The sequence below is a fragment of the Tetrao urogallus genome (genome assembly GCF_951394365.1).
Source record: "Tetrao urogallus genome assembly, chromosome: 8".
Lineage (NCBI taxonomy): Eukaryota > Metazoa > Chordata > Aves > Galliformes > Phasianidae > Tetrao > Tetrao urogallus.
Window position 1 is genome coordinate 18,197,446 of NC_136821.1, and position 16,947 is coordinate 18,214,392.

The window sequence follows — 16,947 nt, forward strand, 5'->3', positions numbered from 1 at the left end:
TCTTATTATGAAAGTATATTGTTGACACTGTTTTGACCTCATTTTGCTCATAACGTTGTCCAAAATAATGCACAACCTAGATTGTGGGTAGCAGATATTGAAAGAATAAATTCTTATTTTAATCCAACGTATTTGATTACTGATGTTATTCATGGTGTCAGTGAGTGGATGCTGCAGAAGTAACAGCAAAAATTACATAATATCCTTGTAATTCAGGTGCCCTGTAGTTTCAGCAGGCAACTTACAGCCTATGCACTTAGCAGCATTTAATAAAGAGTTTTTGCAAGCTAACTAAACAACATTTGAAGAAAGCACTGACTTCAACTCTTAGCTCTGTAGCAGAATATGTATAATGTCATCCCATCTGCTTTTGACAAAGTGCTACTTGATGATGTCCTTAATAATGCCAAATAATGCCAATTTTATTTCCTCAAGTTGTTTACAGCACTTGTGAACTCAGGATTATGTGAAGCAAAACTGAAGTCTTTGGAATGCTGGGTTAATAGTGATGAGTTTACAGGAAGGCTGTAAGAAATTGAAAGGCTGTGTATGTCATTCACCACTGCAGCTTTGCAGCATAAATAACAAGAAGTGGCATTTGTTCAGTATTTCAGTTTTTAAGAATTATGTGTGATTGCAATTGGAAAAAAATGAGATGAAAAAGGATTTTATCAGGTCTTCCAAAGTCAGTTCTTATTTTTAGTTTTTGTAGTCTGTGCCCTGTGCTAGTAATAATGACTTCTGTTGTTGGGGCAGGCTGTTCAGTCAGTGTTCTAACTTTCCTTTCTAAAACCTGATTGCAAACAGGACAGAAACAAGTGCTGGGGCACTTCTGTTCAAAATTATTCTCATGAGTGTAAATGTCTCAAGAGAAGGGAAGCAGTGTTGGTGATGTTACTGTGTCTAGGCACTTTCTTATATGTTTTAGCTGCTTTCAAGTCAGCCTCCTCAAGGCACAGTGACTGAAGAGCACAGTGGCTGAGCTGAGGAGTCTGAACTGAAGGGTGACTCAGCGACGGCAGTCATCTGAAGTCCTCCAAAATTGCGTTGTTTGCAGGAAGGAGGGGAAAAGAGGCTGGCCATGATTTTTATCTGGAGACAGATGAGATAAAAATTTGACCCAGTTTTTGGGCTGCTTTCTTCAAGAAAGACATTGAGACTCTGCAGCATGTCCGAAGAAAGGCAACAAAGCTATGAACGGTCTGTAACACGAGTCTTATGAGAAACAACTGAGGAAACTGAGATTATTTAGTATGGAGAAGAGGAGGCTCAGGGCAGACCTTATTGCTCTCTACAACAACTGGAAAGAAGGTTATGGTGAGGTGGGAGTCATTCTCTTCTCCCAGGTAACAGTGATAGGATAAGAAGGAATAGCTGTATGTTGCACCAGGTAATGTTCAGGTTGGATATTAGAAAAAAACTTGTTCCTAGAGTGAAGCATTGGAACAGGCTGCCCAGGGAAGTGGTGGTGTCAGTGTCCCTAGAAGTTTTCAGAAAAAGGCACTGAGCAATGTGGATTAGTGGGGGTGATGGTGATGCGTTGATGTTGGACTAGATGATCCTAGTGGTCTTTTCCAACCTTAATGATATTATAATTTTTAAATATAATCCATGATGTTTTCACCATTTATTTGAAAGATAAGTCACTGATAAATGCTACCATCACACTTTTTGAAGCATGGATTTAAAAATGATACTGTTGCTACAGGGACAGGTTCTCAGTAAAAAAATAAAATAAGGAATTCAGAGTGCAGTACTCCTACTACTGATGGTATGTAAGCCACTTGAAGGGTAATAGGTGTCTGGCAGAGGGGCAGCTGTGGCTGTTTTATGAGTTTTGAACAAGTCCTATTTAGTTCCTGCATTGAAGAAAGTTTGGATCATCTTTTCTCCTGAAATGTTTGCTGTGCCACATAGCTGAACTCAACACAGTGTGTCTGTGCTCCAAAAGTAAGAATATTCCTCCCACACAGGTACTGCATTTACTTAACTGAAAGAGGCATCAGAAAGGCTTTTATTTTCTGATAGCTTGTGCTGCAAAAATAGGAAACAGTCCTACGTAGTTACATTAAGAGCCTTTCTATTTAGAGAATACTATGAACTCCAGGCAAAGGGATCTTGAAATATATTTTCTGTTGCTTGTATAAAAATTTTATGTGCTTGAAATTTCTCAGATTTGGAAGTTTCATTCTTAGCAAAAGTCATTTCCCTCTGCTGTGTGCTGTAATCCACAGGTCTTCATGCAAGCATTTTGCCAGGATATGGTACTGGTAAAACATTTTGCTGAGTATAATCATGTTCAGCTAGGAAATTCGAATTCTTTTCATATCATAATGTCTACTGAAAGACTGTCCTGAGGTTTGAGCTTGGATTGTGAAGATGTCTCTGACCTTGTATTCTTTTCTTTTTTCTTCTATCCACAAGGATAGAAATACTAATTTTCACGCTAGTGCAAGATCAGTTAATGGGCAATAGCTGTTGATGAGAAGATATTGAGTAAAGAGAAAAGCACAGCTGAACATAGGACAGTGACAGCTTGATCAGAATGGTATCTTGTACAGTATGTCAAACATGAATAATTTCCTGTCTGTAGCAGCATTTTTTTTTAAGTAATTGGAAATCTTATTGATCTACACAGGATTTAAAATAATATGATCTCAGGGTTGGGGATGTGATTTCTGCAAAGAGGTACTATTGCTGCTTAGTGTCAGAGCAGAAGCCACCTGTCTGCACTGCATCTGAGCTTGTATGAGCAGTCAGACCTCAGCTGACTTGAATGTTTTCTGGTGTGACACTGGAATGGATGAACAGAACTCCGCATGATCGTAGGATCATAGAATGGCTTGGGTTGTAAGGGAGCTCAGATTATCTAGTTCCAACTCTCTGCCAAGCTGAAACTCAGAAGAGTGAGAAGTTGGTGGTACAACCTTTACATACTGGATTTGCTATAATTAAATATTTAGCTGTACTGCAGCTTGAGAACTCTGGGATATGCAGTTGCTGTAGTCCAGTTTTTCTTGAACGTAATGGCTGTTTTACTTGTCATTTTATACCCTTCTTGGGTAAAATGTTGGGTAGCTTGTTTAAGGTCATGCATGCAGAAACACCTATTAGATCACCTATTGTGTGTAAAGTTAGCTTAGCATTGTTAGTGCAAGTAACTGGGGCAGCCTGGGATTTGAAGGCCTATTGTATTTCTATGAAGGTCTAAATAACAGTGATAAACCTTGACTACTGATGAACTGTAGACAGTATATCCTGTGGCTGGCCAACATGTGCGTGTGTGTACTTTCATGCTCTTAGTGTTACAGTGTAGCCCATAGTGGTTTATAAACAAGCCTATTAATTTAAGTTAATTAACATGCTCCATCATCTTTGTGAGACAGACAAGCATTGATACTTTATATACATCCTTAACAATACGTAAACTGGGTGAAGGAACTTGAGAATTTCTTGGATCATACAGTAAGTTAATAGAAATACAGAATCTATGCCTCTAACTCTTTGATCTCTGGTCTTAGTCACTATTTAGTATGTATAATGCAGAATAAGCTAATACATTTGTTATACCTTTTCCACTATAGTAGCAGCATGCCTTTCATTCTGCTCATTCCATGTGCAGTCTGCCGGGCACTGGGCAATGTTGCAGAAGTTAAGGCAACTTGTACTAGCATTCGTTTCAGCTGCACAGTTTCTGCTTCTTTTGAACATGATAATAATGCCCAGCGTGGCAGTAACCCTGCTATGCTTCATTCTGCAGTGTTTATCATGAATTTTCCACCTGCCTGGAACTACTCTTTTCACATGGCCTTCTTTCTTGTCTTCTCTTATTTGTCTAAAATCCTTTCGGAAGCAAACAGCAGATTTTGCCAATTCTCAGATGAATTTAAACATGCATTTTACTCTTCCACCTCTCCAACTCTTTCTTTATCTCTTCTTCCTTCACCTCCCTTTCCTTGTTTCATCCCAAGTTTACGACAGGTGATCAACTTACCAAGAATTATTTTCTGCTATCCAAGACTTGTGCCCATTAAGTTGCTGGGAGGGAGTGTCATCTTGTCTGAGTCAGCAGATAAGCAATGTGAGCCTTTTGCTGATAGCCTCCTGAGTACCGCTTATTCAGCTAGAGAAGTTAGATGGTGATTGTTTAGTTGTTTCTGAAAATATGTTAATTTTGTTCTGAGCATTAAATTAGAGCAGTACAGTAAATGCAGAACTGTTTTGCTTCAGCTACAAGACATTTTTCCAATGTCTACTCCATAAACATAAAGCATTCTGAAAACACAACTGTATATAAGGTTATAAGATCCTTTTATTAAATCATGAATCATACATGTATCTTAACGTAATAAAGCAAAAATAAAAAGCTAAAATATTTATTATGAAATGCCTTACATACGACAAGGCCAGAGTGTTAGAAATCGCTACCTGATTTGTGGTCAATGCTATTCGTATATATATAAATCATTATGCTGTACTCTAACTTAAATGTGTGTATACATACTTATTATTGCTTGGACTGATTTTAATGTTTTTGGAACGGACTGTAGCTGTGGCAAATGTGATTATTTAAAAAGTAGAGCTTGGTGTCCCTAGCATTTCAAAAGTGAGCTCTGCTGTCCTGAATCCTTGCAGGACCTCAGTTACGTCCCTTTTGCATTCGGACAAAGCATGTCGGTTGCCATCTAGTGACTGTAGGCTGGCAGCTAATTCATACAGCTATTCCCTGGAGAGGTTGCAGATCCCTATCGCAGCCTGGGAATGTGTTTTGAAGAACATGGTACTAGTGCTTGGAAGTTGCATGCAAAGTAACAGTCTCCATATATGCCGCTTCTTTCATGTTGGTAGTACACAGGTACCAAATCATGTCTGGAGGAAGTCGAGATGAAAAAAACTTTAAGGAATTAAGCAATCATTGTTATTAATGAGCATTTTGGTTATTTAAGACAGCTGACACCTGCCAGCTTTATAAAAGAAGAAATGCATGCTGAGAATCTTTCTTTCCTGTATGTAATGTCTCTTAAGTGACATTAAGCACTAAAAGCCAAATTTTGGTGGTGATTCTCTCTAGAGACACCGAGTCACTGCTGCTGTAAGATGCAACTATATGGATAGATCCCATCTAATCCGTATTTGTCATCTTGATTTAGAAAGCGCATCCTTTGAGATTGCTGGCTTTAAAAAAGTGTAATGATTTTTCTGTCCCTTTCTCTTCTAGGATATTAAACACTACATTATTTGAACTGTATGAAGCTCTGGGCAATTTTCCTGCCTTGTGGGTCTTCAACGTGCTGCTTGTGGTTCTTCAAATTCTGCACTGTTTTTGGTCTTATCTAATAATAAAGGCAGCCTACAAAGCTATTTCAAAAGGCAAGGTAAGACAGCACTGATAGACTTCTGTTACTATTTTAACTGTTTCAGTGTCAGTACGTGGTCACTTTTGGGGTACTTTTTCTTTTTGAACCCTAATACATTACTAAACATGCCAGTTCTGTTTTTCGTCTTCATGCTAGTTAGAAAACTGTTGGCTTCCCAGCTGACAGTGATAATAATAATAATACAAACTGAAATTCTTCTGCTTTTGCTTGTGGCAAGGTTACAAACCACAACCTCTTTTGTTTTTTAGTATTTATGAGACTCTGGGAAGGACCAGAGGATCCCCCCCAGCAAGACTGCTTGAGATAAAATGTAACATCTTGTTAGCATTGTTACATTTGATGGGGAGATGTAATTCAGAAAAAATGCTAACCTCATTCCACTTTGTGTGCACTTTGTCTGCAGAAACAACACTTGTATTTAGACTATGAATGTTATGCCTAAGGATTGTCTAAAATACAGTGTACTCTGCCCTTAAGGACTAGAGCTCATAAGTAATTATTTTAGATGTGTAACCACCCCCAAATGGAATAGGAACTGTTCTGTAGATAACTGCTTTCTTTGAATGTACTTCAGAACTTGGCCTGTTGTTTTGCACCCTCTCTTACTCTGCTTGTCTATCCTGTCCCTTGTGCTGCATTGGAAGGCTGGAAAGTGGAACCCCTTGCATGTAAGTTTCTTTACATTTACTATGCAAAAGATACATTCTGCAAAATACTGGAGTGTTTGTTGTTGCTTTTGTTTTTGTTCTGCAGTTTCTGTCTGATTTATTTATTTATTTATTTATTTATTTATTTATTTTTATTCATTGCTTGTATTTAGATATTTGAAGGAAGGCTGTCTTTTAAGGCTGTTTTTACATCTTGTCTGTGCATCACCTAATATTCATAGTATCTTGGTGTTACAACCATTTTTGTACATAAATATTGGCAGGATAACAGCTACTCTGGTACCATTCAGAAGGCATACATGAGAATATACGTCCTCTGCCTTGTAGTTCAACCAAGGAAATTTAGGTTGTACAAAAGCAGAGTCAGTCACTTGCAGCAAGATAGTGACCATGTTAAAACTGCCTATACATTAATCTAGGACTCTTTCTCTAGATCTTAACATTCTTATTCATTTGCAACCACATCCTCTCAGTTTCTACAGTAAAATAAGCAGTGCTATCACAGTGCATAATGTATTACTGTTACCCACCTTTGAAACAGCCCAGCGATTTATTATCACTAAATTTGTAAGTACTCCTGATAATCTGTTTCTTACTCTCTTTTATGCTTCAGAGTTTTTTAAACCTAGATATATATTTTTTTAAAACACCCTCTTCAGGAATTACTCCAGTTGATTATTTTGGAGATAAATAAAGAGAATTAAGTACTGATTCAATATAGATTCATACCAAGGTTTAAGTGCAAAGACCTTGGTATGTTACTTTCTACATTTTTTTTAAGTGGCTACATCATAGGATTTTCTTTTGATTAACTGGCTTTTGAGTATACCCTACCAGAATATTTAACAGCAAATCTACTATATTAAGAGAACTCAAATGATGGTAGAATTTTCAGGTGATCAATCTCCCCTCACATTGATCTAAGGTACATCTCGTTGAGCCAATTCTCTTTTGTCTGATAAAGGTGTAATTCTAAGTGTATTTCTATATCTGCAACAGCTGTAATATAAAAGTCACTGTATATGAGAGAGACTAAAGTAGTCTGTTAATTGAAGCTGTGTAGTATGGCGTGGAATTTCCAAGCACAGCTGAAGTCCAATTTCACAGATGCCAGAATATACAGGTATAAGGAAATATATATATACACCTGTATATATACCATATGTAGCTGGTATATATATATTCCATATACTGTATAGCTGGATTTTAGTGTCAGTAGGTGTGTGTTTTCTCTTTTCCTCCGCTGGCAAACAGTGGTGTTGCTCAGGTTTATGATATAAGGTCAGTAGCAGCGCTGGGAACCCCAAAGGGAAACAGTCATTTCTGAAGCAACAACTAGACAAAAGAATTGCCTCCAGGGCTTTCTGGAATAGAGGAGAATTACTGTAATTAAAAATTATGTTAAGTGATATTCCCTGCTATGTGGTTGTTTTGATTTCTTCGGGGAAAAATCTTGCCATGTGTTTTCTAACTCTTGTGTCCATTCACTGTTGTAAAGTCTACTGTAACTGTCAGATGTGGTGATCTATACAGTATTGGTAGATGCTGACAGAATTAGGAATCACCGCTATACAAACAGGGATACAAACAGGAGTGGAAAGCTGCATATTTAAGCTTGCAGGCAACTTCAACTTCATGCCTCTTTCTGTTCATCTGATATAATTTTACCATTTTTATAGATTTTCAAGCCCACACTGGATAGAGATCTGTGATAAACTCTTACCTTATTTGTAACACTGCTTTGAGCAGGAGTTTAGGCATAGACTTCCCAAGGTCTCTTCTGACCTGAATTATGGGCAATTATTGGGAATTATATGAGACACTGGCTGTGCCATTGTTGCCACCTGGGGGAAAAAAAGAAAAACTAAAAAACCCCAAACCCTTAAGAATTGAGCAGGCAGGGCTTTTTCTTTGCAGGATTTTCTTTTCTGTTCTCCTTTTTCCTCCTTATCATGCCTGTTGTTTTCTTCTCCACTTCTTGTCCCACTTCTTTTACTTGTTTCGGGTGCAAAGTCAACTCAGGGATTCTGAAGGGACCTAGTGTTCAGCTCTCAAACTTAATGATCTTCACTTATGACCCTCAACGAGCTCTACTGAAGAGAAGAGTAGACCCTTTAGCCTATGGAGTAGAATTCATAAAGTAAATAAGTATAAATTGACAGGAATTAAGTTCAGCTGGGAATTAGCAGAAAATCATTAGCAATTAAAGCCAGTATGTTTTTGAAGCAGCTTTCAAATGGAAAAATTTTGCATATGATTGAACTTGCTCAATTGCTTGTGTGGTTCCTGTGATAGGAACTCGACTGTCCTGTGTTTCCAACCACCATTCTCATCATTTCTCTAAGATCAGACTGCAGTTACCTGGTTCAGTGAGCTATGTTTAGGCTAATACTTCTACCTTCTACTGCCAGCCCACAGCACATTTCTTGTGAGCTGTATAGTTTCTAGAGAATGACTTAGGAAGTGAAGGGAAAGAGGTTAGTGTGAATATTTTGCCTTTATCCTGACATTATCAAGTCAAAGAGAAGTACCCCAAGGGAAGGATAGGAATCCCTGTACCAGTGATGAGCTTACCAATGTATTGAAGACATAGAAAATAAGGTTGTAGTGGGAGGGCAAAGAGAAGGGGACTAGGCTGAACTAGGGAGTTTGAATTGTTGCTTCCTTTAGTAGGTACCAGCCTTTGCCTTGATCACTGTGCTCTTCCCTCGAGATATTACCTTGAATGCATCAGTGCAAAGTTCTTACCTTGCCTCTGCTCACAAAGAGTGTATGTACTAGCAGCTGTGTTTGAAGGGAGTTCTAGGCAGGAGGAGAAATGTGCCAGATCTGATACCACTTTCAAATCTCCAATTGAAAACTGTTTGAGTTCTCTGATTCCAGCTTGCATCAAAAAGCTCTGTTCTTTCCTTAAAATTGTCTACTGCTTGTTTTTTCTCAAATTCTACAGGTAACAAAGGATGATCGAAGTGACATTGAGTCAAGCTCAGATGAGGAAGAAACAGTACCTCGTTCAAAGACCCTGCACAGTACTATCACCACTAATGGGACTGGTGGTGCCAATGGGACAAATGGTTATCTTACTGGTAGCACATGCTCAGAGGAGCATTAATCTTTGAGTGTCACAAGACATAAACAGGATGAACTGTTTGCTACTGTAAGTAAATTAGAAGTTGCGAATGCTGTTTCTTCATATATCTCAGCATAAAAAAAATTAGGAGTATCGAAGCATTCTGATAGTGCACTGCCATACTCCCTGTTTGTGAATGAAGACGACACCTCATTCTGTATACGTAGGTAGGCATGCTGTATGTGTATGTAATTGACACAATGGGAGCAGTATTTTCACTTGTACCATATTTGAAATATTATTTATTCTGTATTCTTTCTGGGAACTTCTGGACAAAAGGGAACATCTATTCTCAAACTTTATCTCTTGGGATTCTCAATGGTGGAGAGTATCACGCTCTGATCTCTTCTGTCCATTCCTGTTGCTTTTGCTGAGTCTGCTATAAATAATAGCTGCTTTATTTGTTACTTACAAAAGATAGAACATAGCTTTGCAGATTCTAGTTCTGCTTCAGATATTTTTGTTACTTTGTGTTTTAAAGTGCTGGTTTTGAAACTGCCTATCGAATCACACTGGCCATTCCTCCAATATAAAGTTTTAAAAGACTGGATTTATATGTTGAATGCTAGGTAATATGATCAATTAGCAATTAGGGAAAAAAGAACCATTGTGATTGTGGAAATGTTACTTTAGAATAACCTAAAATTCAGAATTGGTGGTTAATTGCATTAGAAGTAGATTTGATTAGTTGTGCAAATGTCCAGAAGCATTGATGTCAGCAGTTAGGATGCACTCATTCTTGCCTTTTATTTTTCCTTGCAATTTTTGACATCTGTTATGACAATCAGCTTTTTACACAGATTCCATGTTGAAAGTGCACCATTGTGAATCCAGAACTCACTCCTGAAACTATTCTTCCAAGTTCATAAAGATGAGAGCAGAGAATGAAAAAAAGCAGCAGATGAAGTCATTGCTTCCTTGGACACAGTTTATTCTAGGTATCGTTCTTAGAGACATTGCCACTTTTTTAGTAGGCTGAAGAGAGAAAAGACAGAATGCCATACATTACTAGAAGTAGTTTAAATGCATGCAAACTTCAGCAAAATTCACATAATATAATTCTTAACATAAAACTTTGAAGGTTCAGCACTATTCTATCACTTTTATAAATAAAATTAAGACTGTCTGCAAAATAATTTTGCTCTCCTGTTTCATCAAAGATATATAAACTGTGTCCTGAAGAAGACAAAATAATACCCCAAATAGGTATTATTTTAACATGATATACTCACTTCTTCCTAGATCAGAGTTTGATATAGGATGCTAAGGATCATAAAACTCTTGCAGGACATTTTTCTGTGATTTGTGATAGCAGTGCCAAAAGTAGGCAAGGTTCTTGGGCAACAGACTCTATGCAACCTACTGTTCAACAGTATTGTGTATGTGCACATAGAACCAATGTGCTTATAGACCAAAGACATATATATATAAAAGAAAAAAAAGAAAAAAATATGGAAGGAAGGAATAAATCAGGAAAAAAAATCTAATGGCATGTCTTCTGTATTGAAAGGGACTGGAATGCTGCTTTCAGCAGAAAGTCTAGTCCGGGAAATATTATTTTTATTCCTTCTACCTATGCAAAATGGTAAAATAAAGATGGTTTCTGGCATCATAATACATGTTTAAAGACTCTATTGTATACAGAGTCCACTGAAGAAAGTTTAGTTGCCACTTCTCTCTTTTTTTTTGGGGGGGGGGGGGGGGGGGTTGGAAGCTTTGTTCTATTCCACCTGTGAGTCTTGAAAACTTCTGAAACTTCTATTACTCATAGGCACCGTTTGCACATTAGCAAAAGACACGCTGAAAGTAAGGACAGAATAGTATGAATGAAAATCGTACCACCTCTTAGTAGAAAACAAAGGTAAGAAAACAAAAAAGTTCTAAATCATGGGAGAAAAAATGTCAGTTTTGCTACTTATACAGCATCCTTTATTATTCAGCTTGTAGTTTGTATGTCCCTGAGCATATCTGAAGGAGAAAGGAAGTCTTATTTAAATCTCCCTCTCCTCTAAAAGCTTCTTTGCCTCTAATTTTTTTTTCATCTGTCTTCTGTGCCTCTGATTTTAATGCAAGTAACACATATGAAGATAGCATGTAATACAGATGAAGATACCGTGATTGCAATAGAAGCTATCCCATCCACAGTATTTGAATGGCCACTGTTTAAGAATTACTGTTAAGATTATGCTAAGGTTTTAAAACAAAATGATCTTGGGATTTATTGAATAAGTGTTATTAGTTCTGAAATCTGACTTGCTAATTGACCTGGTCATTGAGAATAACAGTATCATAGAATAACCAGAGTTAGAATAGACCCACAAGGATCATTTAGTCCAGCTCCTGGCTCCACACAGGACCACCCACAATTCGATCCCTATGTCTAAGAATCTTGACTAAATGTTCCTTGAATTCCGGCCACATGAGATTGTGACCACTGCTCCACGGGAGATTGTTCCAGTGCCAACCAGCTTCTGGTGAATAGGCCTGAATATGCTTCCTTCATGATGTTCATTTCTATCTCTACTGGATTTCCCTTTTGCAAAGATAGTTACAAAACTGGCATTCTGGCAAATATTTTGTCTTATATGGGGGCAGAATGTTGCTCTAAATTGTCAGTGTACACCTATATTATTGTAACATCTTTGGTATCTGGACAGAAAACAGTTCCCATTAACAATCTCCAAACAAGAGGCAGGTAACGTTGGTCCCTGTTGATCCTCACCAGCTCTTTTGTATAGTATTGAGTCAGTGGTGGTACAGTCAGTGTTACAAACGCAGTTGACTAGCTGCCTCTGGCTTAGTGTATCCCCATTGTTAAATAATGTAACTTGGATTGAAATTGGTTTGAATTCTAAAATAAGTTGTATCTGTTATGCACTAAAGCATGTAAATACTTACTGTGGTTCATCTGACCTCCAGTAACTTATCTCCTATAAAACAGACTTTTTGAATTCTATTCATAGCAGCTTAGAATAAGTATAAATATATCTAGAAAATAGGCAGAGTAACAGGGTCAAAAGGCATGTTTGTGAAAATGGGGTGAGAGCAAAGAAGCTTCAAGTACTTAACTAAACTTTGCTAAACAGTTTTTGATGGAGATTCATATAATTTTTTATCTGTCCTAACTGAAAATGACCAGGTGTTTTAGTGATCATACTTGGCAGCATGCTTTGATTCATTGCTTTGGCCAATGGATGTCAAAACTTTGGCCTCATCTTCCAGACAATATTACACACTTGTTTCCTTTTCAGTTGAATTTGTTTGCTTCTTTGCTGGAGAGGTTTGTAAGGTGCTTTTGAAGGCTGTTACATATGTAAAGGATGATCACACATATTCCTGAAAATGTATTAAAGTGATTCGCATGGCTCATGGTAAATGCGATATCTTAAAAGGTTATGTATATTCATACCTTCTGTAGAATTTAGAAATGAGGGTTTGTATTCTGTAACCTTTTTGTCTTCAACCTTTATGCTCTCTTTCTATAGTACAGTACACGACACAGTGGTTAAGATGTTGAAGTAGAAAAATGAGGAAGTGATGTGTAGAGTTTGTTAGTAAATTGGTAGGAATTTTTCTTCTTTTCTTAGCCAGTCCAGAGTATATTAAAATAAATTCAGGTCTCCCTTTGCTTACTGCTTTTCATATTGTCATGTTTTGTGCCAGAAAAAAATAAATATATTGTGTTTTTTTCTTAAGAAAACAAAACAAACGCAAACACTTAAACATTGCAGAAAATGGAAGAAATATCTAATGAAACAACAATGGTGAACGCTGGAGTAACTTGGGTCTTGATTGTTGTTAAATAGTGCTAGTTCTATAATACCAAAGTGTCCCATGCTGTTTCCTTGTTGCCATTTTGTATTTTTTCTATGCGTTATTTAATTCCAGCAGAGCTGAAACAGGTGTCACAGCTTCAGATGTGTTCAGCTCCTGTTTCAGATTGGGACCATTCTGTATGTTTGCTGATGCCAAATCCTTTTTTGAGATCCAAGTACATGCACTAAAGCTTTGCTTACAGTAAAATAATTCTTGTCTTAAATCTGTGTCTGTTTTGAATGAAAATCACTTCACAGTTCTGAATGGACCATGATGGCAAATGCTGTTACCCTGCAGCAAATGTCAGTGATCAACTTGAGGTGATTTAGACACCGCGTGTTTTACGCAGCCTATTCTACTAAGAAGCATAATGCCTGTTATGTTCATCTTTTCATTAGCTCAGCCTTCCGTATTCTCAGATAAATATGGGCTAACATTGGTTTTCTATAGTTGATGCTTTGGTATTTTTTTAATCTATTTGCTACAACCCATTTTTGTATGTCTCCTACTTGTCTACTACTTGTGACATTTGTTGTAAGAGAAGCTGTTGAATACTTTTTATCCTTCCTGTAATGTAAAACCTGTTAGGCCTAACTTCAGTGTTCTGCAAACTACAATTGCCTTTAAACCATAAAGAAAAAACAATTTGTATTACTTGTTTTGATGGGTTTGATTTGGAGTAGGGATCTAATGGGAACTTCAGGAAGACAACCTTATTCTTTATTTCTTTTCTTTTTGGAAAACATTTATGGAAGTTTGGAAAAGTGACATATGTGTGTAGCCTTTAAATTGTAAAAGATTTCTGACTGTAGTTGCAATGAAAACACAGTGTTTGAATGTGTCTGTACAGAATTCTGTTTTTGAAATTGCTTTCAATTTGAAAAATAGATGAAAAGGCTATGAAATGATGTTTTGCAGCTGACAGTGATTACAGTGATTATATATGAGATGGAAAAAAAAAAAAAGAAAAAAGAAAAAAAAAGATTCTTATCTAACCTAAAATGATCTATGTAATTAAAGACATTTTATAGCTTCTGTTGAACTTCATCTTCTGGTAGTCCCAGGATTTAAGTTTCATAGATAAGCTCTCATGTTGTACTGTGCATGTTGACTGCCTGTTGCAAGTCAGGGTTAGAGTGAGGCAGATGACACTACTTCAGCTGTGTTTTCATTACAATCTGGTGCTTGAGGAACTCTTTCAGAAATGCAATGATATGTAGGAACTCCACAGTCCCAGACACAATGATGTGCTAGCTAGCTGAAAGTCATTTTATGTACAGCTGTTGCATAGAACTTTGGGAGTTATTTTGTGTTTGACTCAGTTTGGTTTTTTTGTTGTTTCTTTTTATATTATGGACAATAAGTATTCCTCATGAAGTCTCTGGAACCAATTAATATTGTGGGTTATTTTAATTTGGAGACACTTTCATAATAAACATAAATATTAGGAATATACTGTCAGTTGCCTTCTTTCGCATGAAATGCAAACAAGTTTTCCTTTGTTTTGACTCATAGTCTGGTATCCCCACTGCAGATGCCAGCATTTTTAGGACAAACCAAATGTGTCTTTGCAGCGCTTGTCACTGTGGTATTGTCTGGTATTTCTTGGTTGAGATCGTTTATATCAATAAGTGTTAGAAGAGCAAGTTCTCTCTGAAAAAGAGACATTTTGCTAGGATTTCAAATATAAAATCCTGGAAGTTATCATTTCTGAATGTCCAGCTTTACTCGCTTCAGAAGAGCTGTCTTTTTCTCAGTCTAGATGGACTTCATAGATGGAGTTTTATAAAAATGGATGTTCTTTTGTATGTTTCAGGTTAGACGGTCAGTTGGTAAAGCAGCAACTCTAGTGTACTTAGTTGGAATTTCTTTCCTATGCTCACAGTTGTAGAGTTTACAAGATACCACCATCAGGCAGCCTGTGGTGCAGCACTAGAACACTATGAGGAACTACTTGAATGATGAGATGCATAGAAACACTCATACAACTTCAGAAGAAAAATTAGGTAACGTTTTTGCAAAACAGAAGTACCAGTTATATAGGAATATTCACACATCAGGTGGAAGTTTTTCTTCTGGAAGACAATTAAGTCTAGAGATTTACACTGTATTTCAAGAACTAATTACTGCAGTTGTTAATATGTCACCATGGTAATATGTAGAAAAAAATTCTTGCAGATTTAGTATATCATTTAAATTCTTGTTAATTTAAGAGATGTACTGGAAGATTTAGTTATTTGGGAATTTATCCAGTTATATGCTTAATGTCTTTTTCTTCCTGTTCCATATGTACCACTCAACTTACATAGCACAGGTAACAGCAAGTGTGTACAGAAAATGGTTCAGAATAGCATATTAAAAAGCAAGCAAGAAAGAAAACAACAAGAATTTATTGGTGTTCTGCCTTCAAGTCTGTAAAAATCTGCAAAAGCAGTGTGGTGGTTCTCAGAAGAATGCAGGAGGTCTGTGCTGCTTCAGAAGAGCTAAAACAGTGGCTGCCCACAGAGGTTGCTGTTCGTGAGTTTCCTGCAGGACAGGAGGTGAGTGGAAGGAATCCAGATATGTAAATGTGGTCAAATTTCAATGTGACTCAGTAGTTCATCACACTGTGATGGGCAGAACCTGGGAGCATGCATAGAGGGATTTTCTGCTCTGCACCATCAGTTGAGGCTTTTCTAGTGCAAGTGGAGGGTTGCTCTTTCCCTAACTCATGCTGATGTTTTTTTGGTGCTCTTTTGTTGTTCTGCATGATGTTATTTGCACCCCTTTATCTTATTTTACACTGTTTACCTTTGTCAGTATGTTGCCTTCTGAAGTGTATTTCACAAAAGAGAATGCCAATTTGTGCTCAGGTATGGAGGAGCCCTGGATGATTTTAATGTGATTATCACAGGTTATTTTTTTAGAGATTCTATGTTTATTTTATTGGGGAATTTTAAAGTATAAACACACCCTTTATTAAAAAGTGTAAGACATATCAAATGAATAATTGTATGAGTAGTGAGAATGAAATTAGAATGCATGTTGGGCTAATTTAGGTGTCAGAATTCTTACTAGTGATTGAACATTCCCTCTGCACTCTCAAAGCCATTGCCCAGTGAAAACTTAAGTGCTAAGCAGCTGCCTTTAAGTTTGATAATACTAAACCTTTCTGTGCAAGGCAAATGCAAATTAATTCTGCAAACGAGATTATTTTATTTTTACACGTGTTCTGTGAAGCTTAGCTATGCATATGTTAGAGGGGCAGAGGCTTAGCACTAGAGAATAGCTGGCTTTCCCTAGTTAGTTGCTGCTGGTCCGTTGGAGGAGTCACAATATTTGCTTTGCTTTGCACAAAGGAAACAAGTGAGGCTGGCTGTAGGAGGCAGCCCGTGCTTGTGGAAACCATTGAAGAACATTGTGAAAATATGCTATAGAAAGTAGTATGCTAGTAATATGCTAATAGAAGAAAAGCACAGAAAGATTTTGTTGGAAGGTCCTACTTTCATGAAATTCAGAGTTAATGTTCAGTGTGAGACGCTATGGATTTCCACATAAAACAGACTGCAGAAACCCCTAAGATTAGGTACGCTGGCAAAATAAACAGATGGAGGTAAAGTGTTCTGAGGGAAGAGTAACCCTACAGGTGCAGAGACAGTGGGAGAAAAAATTGAAAATAAATAGAGCTGACAAAAATTTTGGAACATTAAGCACAGCAAATTGGACTAGAGCTTGTATTGTTAGATGTCAGGGGAAAAAGCTGCCAGTGCAGTTGTGAGACAATCTGAAAAGGTAACGTTCAGCAGGAAAGGTGACTGTCTCCTCTGTACAGCTTGAGTGCTGATGGTCTCAGTAGCCTTCTTGATTCAGAGATATCAGAGCAGCCATCAAAAGACTGATTAATATATTTTAAAATAGGTAATGCTTCGAACACTGCATTTTATATGCAAAATCAAAAAACAGAGGCATTGTAGCA

The 16,947-nt window shown here is 37.2% G+C and overlaps 1 protein-coding gene across 1 annotated transcript in view; it reads left to right on the forward strand.

The window, feature by feature from the left end:
* CERS6 (ceramide synthase 6) overlaps positions 1-9,158 on the forward strand; it is a gene marked incomplete at both ends in the record, with an annotated part of 104,774 nt that extends 95,616 nt beyond the window's left edge. Inside the window, 3 exons of the mRNA XM_079539275.1 lie at positions 5,219-5,375; positions 6,023-6,046; positions 8,997-9,158. Of these exons, the coding sequence (XP_079395401.1) occupies positions 5,219-5,375; positions 6,023-6,046; positions 8,997-9,158 (343 nt within the window). The remainder of the gene's footprint in view (positions 1-5,218; positions 5,376-6,022; positions 6,047-8,996) is intronic.
* Between the last annotated feature and the right edge of the window lie 7,789 nt (positions 9,159-16,947).